This window comes from Malaya genurostris, chromosome 2 (genome assembly GCF_030247185.1).
Source record: "Malaya genurostris strain Urasoe2022 chromosome 2, Malgen_1.1, whole genome shotgun sequence".
Taxonomy (NCBI): Eukaryota; Metazoa; Arthropoda; class Insecta; order Diptera; family Culicidae; genus Malaya; species Malaya genurostris.
This window is the reverse complement of record NC_080571.1, coordinates 263,658,313-263,682,746: the sequence shown is the minus strand read 5'-3', so window position 1 is coordinate 263,682,746 and position 24,434 is coordinate 263,658,313. Positions and strand designations below refer to the sequence as shown.

Sequence of the window (24,434 nt, the reverse complement as noted above, 5' to 3'; positions counted from 1 at the left end):
GTGCAGAACATTTTCATGAACCAGAGCAACGGATATGTTGATACTAAATTTATGTTATTCTAACGAATGTAATTCATACTCAAAAAATAGAAACCAAAATTTGATCACTTTGTCATCCGATTTGACATTCGTATTGACACGACCAACGGCAGCAAAAGTTTCGGCTGTGGATAAACAAAAGCAGACAATTAGTCCAATTACAGTAGGGCTCTATGACACATGTGACAGGTTTTTAAAAACATGGAAAGACATACGGCAATTGTTTTTGACTCGATCAATACAAGGATATCAATCTACGGAGTGTGGTGTGTTCGGTTCGTCGAATGCAGCTTTATTTTCAGTGAGCGTAACAATCTCAGTTTAATTCTTAACGAGTCCAATTACCAACGCTTATCGGAAGCATGGGTTATATTTCATGACTTTCACAAAAGAAGTCACTTAGAATGAAATGCAAGATGAAATTATGTACCATATAGTAGTGACTGAAACAAAAGGAAGATTTTCAACATTTTCGACGTTAGACCGGGTACATTTTCAAAATTTCATAACACGAGAGTGTAACGAAATTACTTCAGATTTGATTTCCTAATAACTTTTTTGCTTGTTTGAGTATTTTCTCTAACTCTTTCACGGAACGAATGGAAGAATGTGTAAAGTTGTTGTTAATACCACGTTTACTACGTAAAAATTGATTAAATAGTGAAAAACTAGATCCAAACAAAAAACAAAATCAACCGAATCTATAAATAGACGTTTGCTAGCTTCATGCTTTGAGAATCCATGAACGAAGACACATCGATTGCGCTGACTGCCATCTACGTCAAGATAGTGGAACTACACCCGGCATTATTCAGCCGGTGCTTCAGTCAAAGGCGAATATGAGACCTCATTCCTCAAGCCTAAACGCAGAAAAACAACAATTGGTTGGCTTCTGTGAACATAACTGCTGTGGGACGTTCACAGTGTGAGTTTCGCTCATCCAGCTGCTGGTCGTTCGCATTGGAGAAAAATATAATGGAAAGTGGATAACGATGGGGAACATTAGACAAAATCAGCCGTTCTAGTGGCTCTAAATGTTATCTAAAAACTATTAAGATTTCACAGTGTGAGTTTCGCTCATCCAGCTGCTGGTCGTTCGCGTTGGAGAAAAATATAATGGAAAGTGGATAACGATGGGGAACATTAGACAAAATCAGCCGTTCTAGTGGCTCTAAATGTTATCTAAAAACTATTAAGATTACTTCTTTGCAAATCGAAGGTAAAAACCATCAGTTTAGTGCAAATCTGAAAAGATTTGATAAGCTTTATTTTCTTTTCGTTGTGCGAAATTCGCACTAAACGAGCCCATATAAAACTAGCATTTATCTGCATCGCGTTCGAGAAAAATTTTCCGAAAAGTGTTCAATATCGTTGAGAATTCCACAATTGAATGCCAGAAATGAATCCTACAGTCCTACGTCAATCTCGCGGCTATGTCTTTGACAATACCTTTTCGAAGTTTTTTTTAGTTTGTTAGATTATCACACACAATAAAGGGGGGCCCAAGATTTCTGCTTCGATTGACTTAAAAACTTGACCATACATTCTTAAAATGTTTCATTATAACAAATTTGAAAATGTGATTTTTGGAAAATGTTAGACCCAACGGGCTACCTTGAGTAATAAATTGTTTCCATTGATTTTATAGATAAAAAACTTTAAACGCATTTTTCTCGAAAGCAGGTTTTGAAAGTCCGTGTCCATCGTCATAAAATCCTTTTTACAGTTTTTATTCACCATTTCCAATTCTTCCGAAACCGGATTCAGATGAACGGAATAGCCGAAGTTGGATCGTTTGCTATCAACAAATAGGACCTACAAATTGGAACAGTTTTAAACGTAGTTAAACCTATACTATCTCATGCTCTATTTCGATTGAACCAATTAAACGAAATTTAACAAATGAAACGTACCTGCGTCTCTGTTACTTCTGCATATGTAAGTCAAGCTTAGCATGAATCAGCAGCATAAAACTTGTAGTTAGATTATTATTATTACTGTTATTATTATTATTATTTTTAATATTATTATTATTATTATTATTATTATTATTATTATTATTATTATTATTATTATTATTATTATTATTATTATTATTATTATTATTATTATTATTATTATTATTATTATTATTATTATTATTATTATTATTATTATTATTATTATTATTATTATTATTATTATTATTATTATTATTATTATTATTATTATTATTATTATTATTATTATTATTATTATTATTATTATTATTATTATTATTATTATTATTATTATTATTATTATTATTATTATTATTATTATTATTATTATTATTATTATTATTATTATTATTATTATTATTATTATTATTATTATTATTATTATTATTATTATTATTATTATTATTATTATTATTATTATTATTATTATTATTATTATTATTATTATTATTATTATTATTATTATTATTATTATTATTATTATTATTATTATTATTATTATTATTATTATTATTATTATTATTATTATTATTATTATTATTATTATTATTATTATTATTATTATTATTATTATTATTATTATTATTATTATTATTATTATTATTATTATTATTATTATTATTATTATTATTATTATTATTATTATTATTATTATTATTATTATTATTATTATTATTATTATTATTATTATTATTATTATTATTATTATTATTATTATTATTATTATTATTATTATTATTATTATTATTATTATTATTATTATTATTATTATTATTATTATTATTATTATTATTATTATTATTATTATTATTATTATTATTATTATTATTATTATTATTATTATTATTATTATTATTATTATTATTATTATTATTATTATTATTATTATTATTATTATTATTATTATTATTATTATTATTATTATTATTATTATTATTATTATTATTATTATTATTATTATTATTATTATTATTATTATTATTATTATTATTATTATTATTATTATTATTATTATTATTATTATTATTATTATTATTATTATTATTATTATTATTATTATTATTATTATTATTATTATTATTATTATTATTATTATTATTATTATTATTATTATTATTATTATTATTATTATTATTATTATTATTATTATTATTATTATTATTATTATTATTATTATTATTATTATTATTATTATTATTATTATTATTATTATTATTATTATTATTATTATTATTATTATTATTATTATTATTATTATTATTATTATTATTATTATTATTATTATTATTATTATTATTATTATTATTATTATTATTATTATTATTATTATTATTATTATTATTATTATTATTATTATTATTATTATTATTATTATTATTATTATTATTATTATTATTATTATTATTATTATTATTATTATTATTATTATTATTATTATTATTATTATTATTATTATTATTATTATTATTATTATTATTATTATTATTATTATTATTATTATTATTATTATTATTATTATTATTATTATTATTATTATTATTATTATTATTATTATTATTATTATTATTATTATTATTATTATTATTATTATTATTATTATTATTATTATTATTATTATTATTATTATTATTATTATTATTATTATTATTATTATTATTATTATTATTATTATTATTATTATTATTATTATTATTATTATTATTATTATTATTATTATTATTATTATTATTATTATTATTATTATTATTATTAGTATTATTATTATTATTATTCAGTTTTGGCACGCCGTCAATGCTTGCTTGTCATAGCGCGCGCGCTCTGAACTTTACCTGGTGTTTTCCGAGTAATTCGCGATCGCCGCGGTACATAAGTACACATATCAGCGAGTGAGGTGACAAAGAAGACGCCAACAGTGAAAGTCCGGTGCAAATCGGTGAAAAAACGGCTTAAAACAGTGAATTTGTTTTCTCTCAACGTGCTCCCGAAAGAAACAATAACAATAGTCGGCTAGCTGGCTGTTTGTTTTCATTCACCACTCCGGTGGCGTGGGTCGCGGTGGGCCCAAACAAAGATTTCGTCGGATAATAATAAGTGCTAAAAAGTTTTGGAAAAGTGAAATTTCGGAAAATTTCAAAGGTGCTCGATTCGTATCCAGGGAACACTACAGTGTGTCCCGTAAGTGTGTTAACACAGTGCGGTGCAAATTTTTTTGAACACCTACAGTGAAAAGGTAGGATATCGGTTTTCAGCCACTAATAGGCTATTTGGGGTAGGTAACGGGTGACCGTTACCACCTAAAACATGGCGGACGACCCGGGAGGGTCAGTCGGGCCTAGATTACCGACCTACATGGACCCGACGAATAAATTCGGTGAGTTGACATTCCTTCAGCTGACGGGAAAGGATGGTGTTTCACTTCCGAAAAATCCCTTCATCATCGGGAAATCGGTGGAAAACTTTGTCGGTGGACCAATCGAAAGCGCTAAATCCGAGGATCAGGGAAAGAAATACCTTCTGAAGATTCGCAACCCTGCCCAGGTTGCCAAGCTGCTAACACTAACCAAGCTGTTCGATGGAACTGAAGTTGAAGTAGCCCCTCATCCACACCTGAACGTAAGTCGATGTGTCATTTCCTGCTACGACATTATCGAAATGGACGAAAAAGACATTTTGACTGAAATGCTGAAGGAAAGCGTTGTCCGTGTGCAGCGAATCACCAGGAAAGAAGGTGAAAAGAGAGTTAATACACCCGCGCTGATCCTAACGTTCTCCAAAACCACGTACCCGGAGTACCTCAAGATCGGTTTGCTGCGTATTCCCACCCGGCCATATTTCCCGAATCCTATGTTGTGCTATAACTGCTTCAGCTACGGCCACACCCGTGTCCGTTGCCCTGGGCCACAACGCTGTTTTAACTGCTCTGGCGATTATCACGGAGAAGAGGAGTGCAACGAGGCTTCCCAATGCAGAAATTGTAAGGGTGATCACCGTCCTACCAGTCGACAGTGCCCTGTTTACAAGAAGGAGGTCGAAGTCATTAAAATTAAGGTCCGCGATAACGTGTCTTTCCCAGAGGCTAGGAAACGTACTGAGCTACAGACAGGTGGTAGCTATGCCCAAGCGGCATCGCGATTTAGCGAATTTGAAAAAAGATTGCGGGAACTTGAAGCGACCGTGAAGGCAAAGGACGAGGACATAGCCAAACTGCGCGAAGAAATCAAGCAGAAAGACGAAAAAATTAACAGTGTGAACAATCTCAACCAACTGCTGAAACAGAAGATTTCTGATGAACGATCGCGCAGCGCAAGCCGTGGAAGTCAACATCACAGCCAAAGACCAGTACCAGCACCGACGTGGTCGAATCCGGTCACTCGATCAAGTAGCCACTCTCCAGCCGTTCAGGAACCGAAGCGAGGCCCTGGCCGCCCCCGAAAGTACGACAAATCGGTCATATCGCCTGACCCTAGCCCGCCCCCGAAGAAAACTGCTGTCACTACACCCGATCCCATGATGATGGACTGTGTCAGCTATGAAGTGGAGATACCGGCCACACCCCCCAGTCAGTATCTTCGATAATTCCGCCACTCAACAACGTTTGGACCACCATGACGACCCTAGCACGAACACGGACAACGAGATTTATCGGTTCGGAAGCGGAGAAAGTGTAGTACCCCCTCCGACGCAAGTGCAGCAGGTTGAAGGAGTCGCCCGGGACGTCTTACCCCAACCCGTTGATGACGAATTCACCTCTGCAGCCGATCACACCACCGAAACATCTACGATACCGGAATCCTGGGATAGACGGCAGGGAGAAGGGATTACCCTTCTTTGCCCTGGCCGCCGCCCTACGCAACCAACAATCAACCCTCTCATCGAAACCAACAGCCGAGAAACCAGCGAATCTACAAAAAGTCTTTCCCCAGTGCCGGCTGTTGCCGGTAATTCTGGAAGTAATCGTGTGGTGATGTTGGCAACGGCTGGCACTGTGGGGCAAAGCGTCCCACAGGTCAGTATTCCTATTCCCAAGATTCAAACCGATACTGCTGCGCCCGTTGTTTCAGGCGACAACACGAATATTCCAGTTCTCTCGCCTGGCGAAGGCCCATCAAGATCCCGCACGACGTATATTACACAAAGCGCTTCCCCGGTGCCGGCTGTTGTCGGTAGTGGAAAATCTAGTGTAATGGTTTCGACAGCGGCTGGCACTGTGGGGCAAAGCGTCTCACAGGCAAGTCTCTCCACGAACCGATTACCAGTAGCGGTTACTGCGGCATCTCCCTATTTTCCAGCCGACTCATCTGCTGGAAGATCCACCATCAGTTCCGGTACGAACAGCTCCTCCGGCAGCTGCTTCGCACTCCAATGGAACCTGCGCGGCCTTAGGGCAAACATCAGCGAACTGAAGCTCCTCATCGCCAACCTCGAACCTTACGTCATTGCACTTCAAGAGACGAAGGTTAATCAAACGGTCATACCTCCAAACTTCGTTGGCAGGAACTACACGCTACTGTTGGAGTCAAACAGCACCCATTACTGGCAACATGGGGTAGGCCTTGCTATCCGAGAAGGTATACCGTTCGAGCGTCAGCAAATCAACACCTCCCTCCATCTAGTCGCTGCGCGTATCTATGCGCCGGTGCAGGTAACTGTTGTGTCTATCTACATTCCGCCTAGTTCAGCCCAATATCAAACCGCTTTGAGCGAGCTCCTCGATAAACTGGATGGCCCGGTTATATTTCTGGGTGACTTCAACGCACATCACCTTGCGTGGGGGTCATCATCATCGAACGCGCTTGGCCGATTCATAGCTGACACGACATTAGACAGGAATCTTGTGATTCTCAACAGTGGCTCTCCCACACGCATCGACCCGGCCACTGGTCATACTTCGGCAATCGACGTTACCTTCTGCTCTAAGAGTCTGGCTCCCAAGTTTACATGGCGAACTCTTTCGGACACCCACAACAGTGACCACTTCCCGATAACGGTGACCATACCTGGATGGTCTAGCACGCGAACCGTGCGACGGAAATGGCTCTATGACCGCGCCGACTGGTCGCTGTATGAACAAATCACCGCTGAGACAATCTGCCCAGACGTCGAGTGGAATGTTGACAGCTTCACGGAGAAGTTGATAGCAGCAGCTAACACTTCCATACCACGCACCAGCGGCCGAGTTGGACCACAAGCGGTACCATGGTGGTGCCCAGAAGCGAAGACTGCCATCCGACAGCGACGAAAGTGCTTGCGGGCCTTACGGCGCCTGCAGAGATTCGATCCAGATCAACCCGCAGCGTTGGCTAGTTTTCAGGAAGCTAGAGCAGCAGCACGAAAGGCGATTAAAGAGGCAAAGGAACATTCGTGGGAGAATTTCGTAGCAACAATCTCTCCGGACAGCTCGACGACAAAACTATGGCAGACGGTGAACTGTTTGCGTGGCAGCCGGCAACAACGCACCATAGTAGTCAAGGGAGCGGATGGTTTCATAGACAATCCCGAAGAAGCAGCGGAAGAACTGGCCAGTCACTACAGCGAGAGATCAGCGACCTCCAGCTACCCTCCATCTTTCCAGATGGCGAAGGCAAGAGCGGAACGAGAGTCCATAGATTTTTCGCCCAATACCGAGGATGTATACAACACCGACATCACCCTGAACGAACTTCTGTGGGCTCTCGACAAAGGACGAGGTGCCTCTACAGGACCCGACATGATAGGGTATCCTCTGCTTCAACGCCTGCCCCTGTCCGTGAAAGTGACGCTCCTCGAGCTGCTCAATAAAATCTGGAGTAACGGAGAGTTTCCCGCTAGCTGGCGGAATGCCATCGTCGTTCCCATCCCAAAACCTAATTGTCACGATACCGGGCCTGCTGCCTTTCGGCCAATCTCGCTCACCAGCTGCATGGCAAAGCTGCTAGAGCGGATCATCAACCGTCGCCTAATTACTGAGCTAGAGTTGAATGGTCGGCTCGACAAACGCCAACACGCGTTTCGTCCCGGACGGGGCACGGATACGTACTTTGCTGAGCTGGAGAAATCGCTTCCAACCGCAGACGAGCACTGTCTGATAGCTTCACTGGACCTGTCGAAAGCATACGATACTACCTGGCGACATGGAATAGTTCGCACATTGAAAAAATGGCGAATACGTGGTCGAATGCTCAACATCATACAGAGCTTCCTCTCCGAGCGAACATTCCAGGTGTCCGTAGGGAGACACTTATCTCGCGAACATCCGCTGGAAAACGGAGTACCTCAAGGCTCGGTCCTCTCTGTGACCCTGTTTCTCGTCGCTATGCAGCCGATATTCCAAGTGATACCGAAAGGAGTTGACATACTCCTATACGCGGACGACATCCTCCTCGCTGTGCGAGGCGCCAGAAGTGACGGGTTATACCGTAAACTGCAGGCCGCCGTCAAGGCTGCCGATCACTGGACGAAAAGCGTCGGTTTCGCCATGTCGGCAACAAAGTCCTTCATTTTTTACTGCAGCCCGAATATACGGAATGAACCTACAGGAGACATCACCATCGATCAGACTCCCATTCCGACGACCAACCAGCTGAGGATTCTGGGTGTAACCTTGGACCGAACCCTCACCTTCAGACCTCACTGCAAGTTGACGAAAAAAGCTTGCGAGTCTCGGTTACGGATTCTTCGGATGATCGGTGCCCAACACTCACGTGGCAATCGAACATCTCTGCTGCAGGTTGGATCAGCCTTAGTCACCTCGAAGTTGCTGTATGGGATAGGACTTGTCAGTCGAGGAGGATCGCCGAATTTGCAGACTCTTGCCCCTGCTTACAACAAAATGGTCCGGTTTGCTTCCGGAGCCTTTGTTACCAGTCCAATAGTCTCGATCATGGCCGAGGCAGGGACCCTACCCTTCGAATTACTTGCAGCTCAAGCCACAGTGCGAACAGCCATCCGAATATATTCGCATAACCGGAATAACGGTACCCTTCCTCTGATCCAGCGAGGATCAGACCGGCTGGAAGAACTAACCGGTTCACCTCTTCCTGTTGTCGGCCAACTCACACGGCAGAGTAGTCGTGCATGGAACGCACGAAAGCCGGCGATTGTGTGGGAGGTGAAGGAAAATGTTCGCGCAGGAGATCCACCTCAGAAAGTTCATCCGATCTTTCGGCAAGTACTCGACACTCGTTTCCGCCATTCGACCGTCATCTATACTGACGGATCCAAGTGTGAAGACACGGTAGGGGCAGCATTCTACAACGTCGGGATAGCCCAGAAATACAGTCTTCCGAAAGAATGCAGTGTCTTCTCAGCAGAGGCATACGCCATTAAAATGGCACTCTCTATACCGAATGTTCGCAACGAAGTGGTGATCATGACCGATTCGGCTAGCTGTCTCCTGGCCTTAGAAGCAGGACATTCTCGCCACCCGTGGATACAAGAGATCGAACAAATAGTGCGAAACAAATCCGTTCGTTTCTGCTGGATTCCGGGGCATACTGGCATCAGCGGAAACACGGAGGCAGACCGATTGGCTAACGAGGGCAAAACACAACCTGTCACCAATATCCCAATTCCAGCGGAAGATGCTGCAAGGGCAGCAAAGCAGGCGATTCGCCTCCGATGGGAGAGGCAGTGGTTTGAAGCGAGAGACGTGAAGCTGAGGGAGGTCAAACGCGACACGCTTAGGTGGACCGATCGCGGCAGCCCTGCTGAACAGCGTCAACTTACACGGCTGAGGATTGGCCATACACGGCTGACCCACACCTTCTTGCTGAAAAAAGAAGAACCGCCGAACTGCGAATGTTGCGGTGTAGAGCTGACGGTGCGGCATATTATCCTCGAATGTAGGAAGTACGATGGAGAGCGAAGAAAATACAACATCGGCAGCAGTCTATATGAAGCTCTGGGAAACACCGATGAACAAGCAATCCAGTTGCTAAACTTCCTACGTGAAACAAAATTAAACAACAAATTGTAGATCAAAAGTGGCTGGAACAGTTTCGATTAAAGAGGCTAAGGGGAAAAATTAAATCAGAAATACAGAGATGAAGTCTAGATGATGATTAAGTTGAGAAGAAGAAGAAGAAAGTCAAAATGTATACGGAAATGTAAACGAAATGAAGGGGAGATGATAAAAGTAAATTGAAGATGATGATCAAGTTGAAAAAGAAGAAGAAAGTGAAAATGCATACGGAAATATAAACGAGACGAAGCGGAGAAGATTAAAATTAAACTCAAGATGAAGAAGAAAAATTAAAGGAAGAAGAAGAAAGTAAAAATGTATAAAAGTAGAGGAAAATAGGTAGATACGAAACGAAGAAAATGAAAGTAAAAGTGATTAAAACTTGCGCTGTAACATAAACACACAATAACACACTCACACACAACACCACATACACAAAAACACCCTTCTCTGACACGAATGCACGGCAAACACCGTGTAAAATGTCAATAATAAAAGAAAACAAAAAAATTATTATTATTATTATTATTATTATTATTATTATTATTATTATTATTATTATTATTATTATTATTATTATTATTATTATTATTATTATTATTATTATTATTATTATTATTATTATTATTATTATTATTATTACTATTATAATTATTATTATTATTCGTTTTGTGTTTTCTTCTTCTTTCGGTGTTGTACATATTGTCACTCTATAAGGCGATTTGAAAACTTTGACACTCATCGCCCTGTAACTGCGGAACCGGAAGTCGGATCCGGATGAAATTTCACAGTAGCTTTAAAGACAGTATGAACATCAATTCAAATCAAGATTTGTGAAAATCGGTTCAAGCATCGCAGAGAAATCAAAGTGAATTTAGTTTCAGGAGTTTTTCTTCTCCACTTTCGGTGCTTTCGGAACAGGAAAATAGGGGACCAGTAGTGCCGAATTAAGCTTTTATGCCCACAAACTAACAAGCTCTGCAAACCAGAAGAATTTATCAGACAGTTTTATGGGATTTGTACCTATTTTCAACCATCGTTCGTGAAAAAATACTAATGAAATTGGTAATTTTCCACTTATCACGCTTTAGTTCCGGAACCGAAAGTCGTATTCAGATAAAATCTTCTACAAATTTTCAGGATATTGAAGGACCTTTCATTTGAATCTTAGTTTGCAAAAATCGCTTAAGTAGTTCCAGAGATAATTGAGTGTAAACATTTTCTAAAATTTTCACATATTACCATATAACTCCGGAACCGGAATTCGGATTCAAATGAAATTCAATAGCAGACTATGGGACCATAGTACCTTTAATTTGAATCTTAGTTTGTGAAAATCGATTCAACCATCTCTGAAAAAAGTGAGTGCATATTTTTTTCATATTTTTGGTACATATCATGCTATATCTCCGGAACCGGAAGTCGGATCGGAATGAAATTCAATAGCAGGCTATGGGACCATGTGACCTTTCATTTGAATCTTAGTTTATGAAAATCGGTTCAGCCATCTCCGAGAAAAGTGAGTGCATATTTTTGTTACATACACACACACATACACACACACACTCACGGACGGACACACACACGGACGGACACACACACACAGACATTTGCTCAGTTCGTTGAGCTGAGTCGAATGGTATATGACATTCGACTCTCCGGGCCTCGGTTAAAAAGTCGATTTTCACAGTGATTGCATAGCCTTTCTATATGAGAAAGGCAAAAAACAGACCCCAACGTTTTCCTTTTACTTTGGGGTACGTTGTTTGTTACTTTGGGGAGGTTTTACAGCTACAAAACGGTGGGTTTTTTCGTGAAAAATCGTAGTTTTTACTTTGAACAACTACCAAAAATAAAAATATTAAAAAAAAATCAAACAGAAACGTTGGGATCTAGAAAAACTTCTACTCTAACTATGCTGCTTTGATTTGTTCACTTCTGATTAGTCTGCGCTGAGATACAGTGGACACCGCAAATCATGATTTTTAAGAAGCGTCCTCAAAAATATCTCTTCACCGACTTATTTCTCAATATTTTTCAACGAAAAAATTACAAAATGTTGTTCGAATGATCCTTTTTATCATGCAAAACATTTGAATTTCATTTTGTTGAACGATAATTCTGAAAAAAAAAATCGCAAAAATGATGATTGTAAGTTTGAAGCAAAAGGTTTTTACCCCCTAATTCATGCTAGATGCACATAACATAATCATCTTTACTAAAATTTACCTACGTATTTGACAAACACGTATACTGCAAATCGTGCTGTTAACTATTCATCGAGCTATGTTTATAAGACAATTTAAACAGAGTTTTTAATGATGCATTATTGAAATACTACAACCAAAGATAAACTGAAGATTACAATGTCCCATACGATTCATTAAAAAATGTTGGGTCAGTAATCGTGAACCAGTTGGTTCAGTAATAATGTAATGTTATTGACCCTCCGTTAATAAGCGTCGACCAGTTCCGACAAAATCCCATGGAAACAATACAAGTTACAAAGGAAGCAAACATATCGACCGTCCCACGACAAAAGGGCCTAACTGCAAATGACAGTTTCTCTTTGTTTACTTTTTCTTTCACGATTTACCGAACTGATTTCATATTTGACGTTTTACTCTGCGCAAAACTTTCAAGGTAAAACTACAAGCTTTCGATTTATATTGGAAACTGTAGAGAATTTGCAATGATGGCTCCGTAATAATCAAAAGAGAAAGTAAACAAAGAGAGGCTCTCATTTGCAGTTAGGCCCTTTTGTCGTGGGACTATCGATATGTTTCCATTCAGCACATAATGATTTCTTGCCACAACTGACTTTAATGCTTCATGGGATGAGCCAATAACAAACTAAAGAAGTTCTAGGCAATGATCCTTAGTATTTTTTACTTCCTTATTGTTAGAATCACTGGATTTAGGGCAAAATTGCTCAATATCGTTCATACTGTAACTTAATATTTTTCCAAACATAAACAATCATTATCATAGTTACGACGCATCTAGCGATCAGACGCTTGTTGTTTTGCTTCAAAAGACTGGAACTGACAGTGAACTGAGCACATCGAGGGGTCCTATTCAAATAATACATAAGAAATCGCAGACTACTCTATCTTGAATTTATTTTTGCTACAACGACGTTTCTATAGGCATTTGAATCAAATGTTTCCGAATCGGTTGGTTACCAATCAATATAAATCCATCAACAAATGGCTGAGTTATAAGCGTTCAAAACTATGAAAAAAAAACATCTTTAACCACCTAATGAGGTGGTAATGCTTTTCTTTTTCCATTTAAATAATCTTCTTAAAACATTTGCAAGATTATCCTAAATCTAAGTCTTTCGAAATCAATTGTTTCATCTCCGAGAAATTCTGTTACATTGAACAATACTAGGATTTGTTGGTTGCGTCACATATAATCTTACATCTCTTAAGCTGGAAATGTTCACCATAATCCTTCCAAATTTGATTGACATTGTTAGCTTTCAAGTAAGTTTATCGTAATTCGTTGAGTCGCTTACGAGAAAATTCAACAAATGAACAATGTGCGGTTAGTCGATTACGTCACTTATACCATTACATCTCTGGAACCAGAAGTGACAGCCTGTTGATCTTCGAAATTGATCGTTGGAATAATAGTTCGCGCGAGTCAAAGCTTGTTGAAATCGGTTGAGTCACAGTCACGAGAACATTGAGCGGTAAAAAAAGCTTTGAGCACACAAAGTCATTTTCCTATCTCGTCGAACTGAGTCGAATAGTACATATATGATACTATGGGTCTCCGTCCAAAAGTCGGAATTTCCAGTAATTCTATAGAAAAAGGCTTGGTCTTGTGATTGCCATTGAATTTTATCCAGATACGACTTCGGTTCCGAAAAAATAGGATGGAGAATTTTGAAAATTTTAAACTGTCATTCAAAATGGTTTTGCAAAATCTTTAAGCAACTGTGCTTAAATTGTTCCAATATATAGGTCTTGTAAGTTGATGGCCCAACGAATCTACTTTGCCTACACCAAATCTCCGAAACGGAGTTCACTTTGATTTTTCAGAGATAGCTAAACCGATTTTCTTAAACATAGAATCAAATGAAATTTATTATAGTCCCATAGCTGACTGTTATTTTCTGTACAGATCCAATGTTTGATTCCAGAATTACGGTGTTATAAAATCACATTCGTGGTTATAAATTCCGAATTCGATTCCATTATAAAATCTTTAAAGCTAATCCCCTAAGTCACTCGATTTTGCACAAAAAAAAACTGATTCTAAATATGATCAGAAGACGTGACTATTATGTTATCAAGCACACTAGCTATACAAAGCTATCTTTATATATGGGGCATTCCACGCAAAATCAGTCACCCAATTTTTTTTTCCATCTGACAATTTTTTTTCGGTAAAGTATTCGAAAATATTGGACACGTATTTTATTTATTTCAATATGGTACGTAAAATTTTCGAGATATGATTTTTTGAAGTTTCGTGTTTAGAAAAACGAGACTTTTTTCAACAGCCTATACTGTAAAATCTAATTAAGATACAAAACTTTGCCCAAGACATGAAATGTGCGTTTTTTCCTTTGCTTTCGAATAAGCAATTCGATAAAACAACCTTTAAGGTGAAATGTAGCGGAATGCGAAAATCGCGTTTTTGATCAATTATTCAAAAACTAGACCGATTTTCGAAAAACCAAAAACACTTAAGTTTTCGAAATCAAATTTATCATAACTAAGTATTCTTAGTATTTTGAAATTTTGCTTTGCCGAGCCGTAATTGGTTTTTGAAATGTATAAACGGTTACTGTTCCGTTCCGGGGATGATTTTAGAACTGAAAAGTAGTGTTTGTAGCAGAATTTCACAAAGAATCTGAAAATGCAACTCAAAATTATAAAATATTAGCTAAAACAACCGAAATTTGAAAAAGTTTACATAAATTTTTCCGCAGTTTTTTTTATTGCTTGCGCGCTGCTGTTTCGTATGGAGGTGGTGTGAGAAATGCACGGTGGGCACAGTGGCATTATATCGTGAGAAAAAATTGCATATAAAATAATGACGCGAATTTATGCAGCATTGGGTTTTGTGTTGAAATAAAAACGAGTTGAATACAATAAAATGGGTATTGTAAGAAATCGTTTATTTTCCAAGTAACTGTCATTTATAATGCTAATAATGTCCAATTCTGTTGAGTTCAATGCATTGATGTTGCTGAAGCAATAAAGCATGGCTGTGTAATATCGTATAGCAGGTATTATTTTGGATTGTAGCAATTTTTATAGAAAAACTATAACTTCATCATTGACAAGCTACTGAATGAAATGAATACAAGCCAAGTATTATCGTTCATTAACCTTTGATAGAAACAATGTGATAAAAATTGAGAGTCAGCTTGGAGCCAGTCAGCATGGAAAACTTATTGGAACTCATTGGTTTTTCAATTATTATGAATACAATGAATCAACGGTTGATTTTCCTTTCAAAATCGATTGAATAAAATACGAAAATACTTGAATGTTCTCTTGTCTTCAATCGTTCTTTTGAAGAAGAATCCATGCTTGCTACTAAGCTCAGGCATATACATGGTTAGCAAGTTATTCAATACATATACATAGAACCTCATGATAGTCATTCATAATTACTCATGATTTATAGCTCTAGTGTAAGAGAAATCACGATTGAATTAGCATATATTCAAAGTGTGAAGGATTCAAAAATCCATTACGTCCAGACTTTTTTACAAGCCAATATAACGAGAGGTAAACCCACTGCGCTCAATCATTGAAAAAAGTTCTTGTTTCTATGTGTCCGTTTTTCTTGGTATGCTTTGTGCGACGGTTCGTTCAATTGAAGCGGATAAAATTTTGCGCGCATTTTATGACGCAACATTTCACCTTAAAGTTTACTCAATGAAAAAAGTTAAAAATTAATAACCATAAAAAAAATTTAAACTTGAGCCTAATTTTTTTCTTATTTTAGTTGAAAAAAGAAGCCTTAGGTTTTTAACTCAATCTTGGCAAAGTTTCTGGTTTCAGAGTGGAAGCATTCATTCTTCCGGAGCAGTGAATTTTTCAATCACAACCCGCACACGCGGATCGTACCGCATCGCAACTCGCTCGGATACGGACTTAACCAGTGATACCAGGTACACGTATTAATTCAGAGATTTTCAATTTTCTGCACAGATTCCTGAAGTTGATCACAGATTTTCATAGATTTCTGAAATCGATCACAGATGACCACCAAAAAGTTTTCAATTTGCTAGGGATAACTGAGAGGAAATAAATATCGAACAGAGAGCGATTGGAAGTAGTTTTCAACGTTTTGCACCGAATTTTCACGCGACAGCTCATGGAAAAGGATGTACAATGATCATGCAATGGTACTGTTAGGTACTATCAAAAGTATGGCACGTCGCACAAGTTTACAAATGATCAATGATTGTCAAATTTCGACCGCGTATGAATTGTACGAATGGGCTAGGAAAGCGTCTTCTCTACCCAATATTTTAGTCATATACAAATGTCCCGAAGAATATGCAAAGCAAAGAAATTTCCTAAAACTCGTTTCAAAAAATGTAAAACTATTTCTGGAGCACAATCGTTCCACTATGTTGAGCCACACGAGACAGGTAATCAAAAATGAAAGTTTTTATCTTCCCAGGATACGTTTGAAGTATTGAGTTTTTGTAAACCAGAAAAACCAAACCATATAAAAATTGCAACTGTTTAAAAACTGTATACCGCGCTTGTCCAATCGGTAAAGTTTTATTCTCTCAACGTTGGCAACACTTTTATACACATTCTGTCAAATTTTGACGCATATCGTACGATTAGTTTTTGTTTGGTGTCTATACAAAGAAGTTGAAAAATTTTTGGGTGGCGATTTTTATAATGAATGAAAATTTAGAACAACGTGCGTACATCAAATTTTGTGTTGCAAATGGATTTAGGTGTTCCGAAATTTTGAAAATCTTAGAAAAGGCCTTTGGTGAATCGTGTCTAGGAAAAACACAGGCATACGAGTGGTATAAACGCTTCAAAGGTGGTCATACAAGCTTGGATCATGATGAGATCCCTGGCCGCCCAACAACATCTGTTACTGAAGAAAACATTGAATCGGCGAAGCTAATCGTGTTGCAAAATCGTTCTGTACCGATTAGAGAGATTGCTGTATTGTTGGGCATCTCTTATGGATCAGCCGAACACATTTTACTGATGTTTTGGGTTCGAAACGTGTCGCTTCTCGGCTGGTGCCAAAAAAGCTGAATTTCACGATAATGCGCCGGCTCACACAGCGTTGGTTGTGTCGCAGTTTTTGGCCAAAAACTCAATCAATATCATCAATCAAGACCCGTACTCTCCAGATATGGCCCCGTGTGACTTTTTCCTCTTCTCCAGACTCATTGCGGGGAACGTGTTTCGAGACCATAGAGACCATAAAAGAGAATTCGCTGCGTGAGGCCATACCTTCGGCGGCCTATAAAACTTGTATGGAAAATTGGATCAAGCGTTGGCATGCATGTATTGCCGCAGGAGGAGAGTACTTTGAAGGCGATAATAAAGAAATTTATTGAAAATTGAAATTTTCCGGTTCTTTTTTTATCATAAGGTATCATCACTATTTCATTACTCATGTAATTCCTCTGCCCCAATTTTACTCGCTTTCTACCTACATGGTGCACGAAAAACATCATTTGCTTGCTAAAAATCGAAGTTCTCTAGAAGGGAAGAAGAAACTCGACTCAACGACTTTGAATTCATTTTTACACCACGATCTTAACTGAAACGTTGCTAACAAAAAACTGTCAAAGATAGGATTCGATCAGTGGCGCGACATGTGTCGACAAGTTAAGCCCGCATTCGAGCGAGTTGCGCTGCGGTAGTCTTGATTGTAAAATTCACTGCTCCGAAAGTATTAATCTTTCCACTCTGAAATCAGAAACTTTGCCAAGATTGAGTTAAAACCCTAAGGCTTTTTTTTCAACTGAAATAAGAAAAAAAATAGGCCCAAGTTTGATTTTTTTTATTTGTTTAATAATTTTTAGTTTTTTTTTTATTGAGTTAACTATAAAGGTTGTTTTATGGAATTGCTTATTTGATAGTTAAGGAAAAGGCGCACATTTCATGTGTTAGACAAATTTTTGTATCTTTATTAGATTTTAGATTATAGCCTGTTGAAAAAGGCTCTTTTTTGTAAATGCGTAACTTAAAAAATCATATCTCAAAAATTCCACGTACCATATTGAAATAAAAAAATACGAGTCGAATATTTTCGAATTTTTTACCGAAAAAAATAGTTACTCAATACCCTGTAATGTCGAAGCTGCAAATCGGATCAACTTTGAATCTAAACGTGTGACAATCGATTGAACATTCCATGAGATGTCGAAGAAAGTTTCAGTTTAGAGTTTACGGTTATTTACGATACTTCCAGAGTCGGTATTCAGGGACCAGCATAACCCAAACTATATGACGAAATTGCAATAGTTTTTAGTAAAACTTTGAAGCTTTTTAGAATTGTCAACTTCTATATCGGCTTGAATTTTAAAAACTCATCACCCTGTAATTCCAGAATCGGAAATTCATTTATTTTGCATGGGACCATAGATCCTTTAATTTGAATTTTTGTTTATGAATTTTAATTTTTTGAGAAAATGATTTGATACTGGAATCGGAATTCAAAATCAGTGTAGCCGAAGTCAGTTAAATTCACCTGAGGAACTGTAGAGTTTACATTTGATTCAAAATGTTCACATCAGTGCAGACTGACTAAAAAGCAAGATGTTTTATAGAATCTTAAGACCTTTCATTTGAATCTTATATCGGTTCAGGCATCTATGCGAAAAATGAGTTACACTATTTTAATTTCGTTTGACATATCATCCTGTAGCTCAGGAACAAGAAGTCGGATCCAGACGTAATTCAGGAACTTTGTTTGGAAGCACTTCTCGTATGAATCATGTAAAAATACTGAACGGATTGCTATCAAACTTGGCACTAATACTTTTTCCTCAGAGATAGTTTGGAGGGAGAAATGATGATTTTTTTATAATTTGAAGAGAATCGATAATTTTTGATGACCATCCATACTTTTTGAAAAACTCTAAAGAAGGTTTAATGTGAATAATTTTTTATGTATAGTAAGCGTTTTCAATCAGGGGGAATTTGAGGGAAAATGTTTCGAATTTTGCAAAAAAAGACATTTTTCGAGAGGCACAGACATTTATAACAATTTAAAGATGATCGATATAACAACTCAGTAAATTATCCCCAAACTTGACACAGGTACTTTTGCAATTCAGAGGTTATAAGGGTTTTTTTTAAATTTTTTTCTCGACGAGCCTAGATATTCATTGCAAAGGTGATCAGAAGGATGGAGTTTGTAGAAAGTACCTCTAAAAAGGGATGTTTATTGTAAAAATTTTCTTATTTGTCGACAAAAAACGGCAAGGAGGGGGTTTTGAAAACCGATTTTCATCTGCCAGAACAAGACAGGGATAAGAATTTCAAGGTCGTTCTAGATAGTATTGCTATTGGTAATTTGATATAAAAGGTGGGAATCGACACTTTATGACAAGCTTAGATATTTTTACACTATTCGGAGGTGGTTATAAGAATAAGCATGGAGGAAGGCTGTAGTAAGTTCACTAAAAAAGAGGTATATAGTATAAAATTTATTCGACGAGAAACGATGCTGTTTGACAAATACAGATACTATTTTATATCAGAGGAGACTATTACGTTATTTCAAGGGAGTGGGATTTTACGAAAAACATAAAACTGACCCGATTTGACACTGGCCGTGCGCAATCTGAACATGTGCGAAGTATTGTTCTGACAGTGTTCCACTACATTCCGAGTATTTCGATAGGCAGGACGAGTTTTAGAATCTTTTTGCGGCCCTACCTTCACGAAACATTTCCGAGCAACGCCGGGTAATTCAGCTAGTACTATGATAAATCCATCTGAAATTTGTTCAAGTCTACATATATTATTTTTATTCAAACATTTATACTACCGGAAACTTACAATGTAATGATTAATTTCCAGTCTATTTTGGAAACAGCACATAGCCACAATCGGTTCATAAATTTTTTTGTGTATACCAAACAAGAAACGCAAAAAAATCATATAATTTAACAAACCCTCCTAAAAATTCAAACTTCAGAACTGCTTTGACAAGACTTCACTGTAAATACTAATAACTTGCGTTACAAAAAAATATCAAATATAAAAAATTAAACGATATTACATACGGACCATTTATCACACCCAGAAAATGATTAACGCATTAGATCAACATTAGCCGAACGCACCAGTTGCTCTGAAAAGAAATGTGTGCCAACTCGTTAAGGGGCAAACAAAAAGCACAATCAAAGCTCGCTTATCTACCATAAGCACGAACTAATGGGACATTATATGCTGTCATTACACCACTCCATATTTATTTATCCAATCGATTTTCCCCGCACCATTTGGTAGGATGTGTTCATAGCATGTCACCGGTTTTTCTTTCTTGAACTTTGAAAAGTAATCCATCAAATTGATGATGTACTGTCAATGTCAATTTTTATCATAATGCTATGCTACCAGTAGTGGTTTGTACCAGTTACGGTCAACGTGTTACGGTGTGAATTACAGTGTCCGACGCAAATCCGATCCCTCGCACAGCCGAATAACTTCATCAAGAAGTGAAATTGACTTTCCACATGATAGTCATAATATGTTTACCTTCATAAAATATTTCCAACGCTTTGCTACGCTTCAGCAGCATCGAGTACATCTTCGCATGTCAACCGACGTTGTCACCAACGGAACCGAGGGTGTTTCCCATCTTGGAAAAGTTGGTAAATACATCACTTTGCATGATTTAATCATCATATATCAAACATTCGGTTTTCAGCATAGGATATTTAATCATCCTTCGTCGCATGCCACATACCACACAACGTTCACCAGCAGCGGACACCGATGGGCTGCGCTAATTTCCGGGTGTTCCGGTTGCGACAACCATTTACCAAATTAATGCGTCTAATTAGTGAGCACGGATCGGTCGGTCGGGTAATTCTCCGCCGCAGCAGTAGCGGTTGTCAAAAATCCACAATTCCCACTTCCTCGTTGAGATGAAATCAGCAGAAAATCGATATTCGTTCACACATATTCCGCCAAATTGCACAGTTCCCGTAAACGTCTTTGCCGTCGTCGTTTCTTTTTTTTCTGCACCACCAGCTAGCTACCAAAACCAAACCCAAAACCAAAACCCGGACACGGAACGGTATCCGAACCGTTCCGATGAAAGCACTGAGGGAGACTGACGGGAATTTTATCCGTGCTTTCCTGACACGAACCGTCCCCAGCGTCACTCACTAAATGAATGGATGGCGTGTCTCATCGGGTGGGTATCCTGCTTGAAGCAATATGCCAAAGACTGCCATTCCGTTCCACGCGGACACACCAAGCTGACTGGGGCAATGAAAAAGGATTGGTTCCAGTTTTATCACGTCGTTGTACCGTTGCTTTGTGGAAGCCTTAGTCTTACCAGCAAACGGTTTGTTCCTGATGATAGGATTACAAGCTTGTTACTTTGAAATTAATAAATTTTATCGACTTTTTCGCTATGCTGAAATGATTAACAACTCTTCCACTGGAGTTTGCACCATGTTTGAGCTAAATTTGAGAAAGTCACTTAACAATGGAGAGCATTTTAAATATCCAGAGTTGGAGGGATTTCTCATTTATTATTCAAAGCGAAGTTTAATCCTTTGGCTGAACAGTGAAATTTGTTAATGGTTTCATAAATCGCTTTGAGCAACCTTTACTTCTCAACTTCTCATTGTGTCGGAGGATCCTATTGATTATTGCGAGAATAAGGACTTAGCTGCCGTCGACTTGCAGTTTTTCATGATTTTAATTGTTTCGCCGTGTGCGGTAGTACTCATCGTTTAAAACTTACGTACAATCAAAAGATAACTAATTTAGGTTAACGAACCGAATTCGTTTGTAGGGTAACCATCTAGAAGGCATCTCTCACCCGGCAGCAATTTTTATAAAGAGAAAAAAGAGTTTGTAATTGAAACAATTTGCTCTTTCAACTTGATGACGGCGACGTACTTGAGTACTGATTGCAGAGCCGTACACTCAAAAAAAAATTGAATTTTACAGGTGACTTAATCCCTCATACGATGTAATTTATAAAGACCTAATTTATCAAGTGACGGGAAATTTTATTTGTAATGACTCAATGTTAGATGAGCTTGAATTTTACTGGTTTCGACTGTAACTTGCGTTCCGCTAGCAGGTGCGACTGTATGCATTTAAATGCACCTTTTTCCAGCCAAGCAGATGCATGCTTCTGTGACTCAGTCGATTAACAGACGTACTTGCGATCCAATAATTCTCAGTTCAAGTCGCGGCGGTTGCTAGCTATCAGTATTCTTTTTTTAATTTCAATGAATTTCATGTCATGGAGTTTTAGACACAATATTAAATATTCTTTCACGTGGAATTGCGTGAACTGCGACGCTCCATTTATGTGCATCTAATAAGATGTAAAATCACAGGGTTTTTCGCCTTTCTCATATAGAAAGGCTATGCAATCACTGTGAAAACCGACTTTTGAACCGAGGCCCGGAGGGCCGAGTGTCATATACCATTCGACTCAGTTCGTCGAGTACGCAAAATGTCTGTGTGTGTATGTGTGTGTATGTATGTGTATGTATGTGTGTGTATGTGTGTGTATATGTGCGTATGTGTGTATGTAACGTTTTTTTGCACTAACTTTTCTCGAAGATGGCTGAACCGATTTTCACAAACTTAGATTCCAATGAAAGGTCTTGTGGTCCCATACAAAATTCCTGAATATTATTTGGATCCGACTTCCGGTTCCGGAATTATGAGGTGTGCAAAAAATAGTGCAAATAAGTGCATTAACTTTTCTTAGAGATGGCTGAACCGATTTTCTCAAACTTAGATTCAAATGGAAGGTCTTGTAGTTCCATAAAAAATTCCTGAATATTATTTGGATTTGACTTCCGGTTCGGGAGTTATGGGGTAAAATGTGCAAAAAAAAAAGAAAATATGTGTTCTAACTTTTCTCAGAGATGGCTGAATTGATTTTCACAAACTTATATTCAAATAAAAGTTCTTGAGGTCTCATAAAATATTCCTGAATATTATTTAGATCCGACTTCCGGTTCGGGAGTCATGGGGTAAAATGTGCAAAACAAGAAAATATGTGTACTAACTTTTCTCATAGATGGCGAGACTGATTTTCACAAACTTAGGTTCAAATGAAAGGTCCTATGGTCCCATGCGTAATTCCTGAATTTCATGCGGATCCAATTTCCGGATCCGGAAATATAGGGTAAAGTGGGTTAAGAATTGTATACCATCACTGAAAATGGGGAAAAATCTTAAAAAAATTTCTAAATCGACCTTAAATCTATTCCAATTGATAGTTTTTATGAATAGACGGTCAAACAAACCGATTTCGATTATTCTTTCAAAAATCGAAGATAATTATTTTGAAGAATGCCACAGTATTACATATGATAGTATGATTGATATGATAAAGGCTTCATTACTCCACTAGGTGGATTAAAACAGGTTTTTTAATCAGATCAGATTTCCGGGTCAGGAGATTTAATTTCTCACTTGAGATGACGCTGTTTGATGGCACAGCAACTTAGGCTATATTGTCAGTTAATTTTTTTTTCTTTGGACTACAAGCGAAAATTTCGCTGTGTGGCTACATCGAGTCACCAAAGTACGGATAAAAATTCTTTCTTTCTCGCAAAATACTCGAATTTTTACCGTCACTATACACTACCACATACCATGTGCTCATCCGTTGAGTGATTCACCGGAAGTGATTTGTTAATTTCTTAAATGGTTCCAATCCCTTTCGTTTATTTTCATCTCATTTTGCTTAAAGGTAAGAACGAATTCAGCAGCAACTGATCTAGTAAATGTGTATTTCACAAACGACGTCCGGAATAAAGCTTTTGCTATATAATTCACCACTGAACTTTCGACCCGCTCGTTACTGTGCCTTTTATTACTGTTCGTGTAACTGTGGGGCGAGTTTTGGATACCGGTAGTTCACTTTGGTGGACACGGAAACCCTTTTACACTTTGCTTTCACTTGACTTCGGATAGCGAGAAGAAAGACCGTTCTAGCTGACGATTGAATAAAGACTGTGCTTAGTTTTTTAATTCCGTTTTGTTTCCCGTTTTACAATTCATAGTGTGGGTATTACAATTCTATCTGTCAAATTGTACTACAGTAGGTAAGTATGTGTGATGTGTAAGGTAAGTATAAATTTCAGGTATAGGCAAATGAAATTACACAATTCAGGGTAAGTATGAAAATTATCAAATGTTGTGAGGTAAGTGTAGTAGTTCATATTTCATTTCTTTTTAAAAACAACAATATTTAGTGTGAGCCGTAACATCCCGGCCCCGGTTGAAGCGTAGCAT

At 37.1% G+C, this 24,434-nt stretch overlaps 2 protein-coding genes across 3 annotated transcripts in view; one reads left to right on the top strand and one right to left on the bottom strand.

The window, feature by feature from the left end:
• LOC131429788 (synaptotagmin-A) overlaps positions 1–21,359 on the bottom strand; it is a 135,655-nt gene extending 114,296 nt beyond the window's left edge. The window contains exons 1-2 of one of the 2 annotated variants that reach the window (XM_058594155.1): positions 19,986–20,088; positions 19,742–19,921 (exon numbers count right to left, since the gene is read on the bottom strand). The gene's annotated coding sequence lies outside the window, so the exon portion shown is untranslated. Of the gene's footprint in view, positions 1–19,741; positions 19,922–19,985; positions 20,089–20,687 lie in introns of those variants that run through there. The other variant, XM_058594153.1, reaches the window with a different exon arrangement.
• Positions 4,320–9,972, top strand: LOC131429210 (uncharacterized). Its single transcript, XM_058593261.1, has 2 exons — positions 4,320–5,581; positions 5,637–9,972. Exons 1-2 carry the CDS (start codon positions 4,320–4,322, stop codon positions 9,970–9,972), a joined length of 5,598 nt encoding a protein of 1,865 aa, XP_058449244.1.
• Positions 21,360–24,434: the final 3,075 nt, after the last annotated feature.

Excerpts from the sequence above, each read along its gene's own strand:
- LOC131429210 (XM_058593261.1), top strand. The coding sequence starts at position 4,320 with ATGGCGGACGACCCGGGAGGGTCAGTCGGGCCTAGATTACCGACCTAC. Across the intron at positions 5,582-5,636 it reads CCGGCCACACCCCCCAGTCA|CACGAACACGGACAACGAGA; the intron begins GTATCTTCGATA and ends TGACGACCCTAG.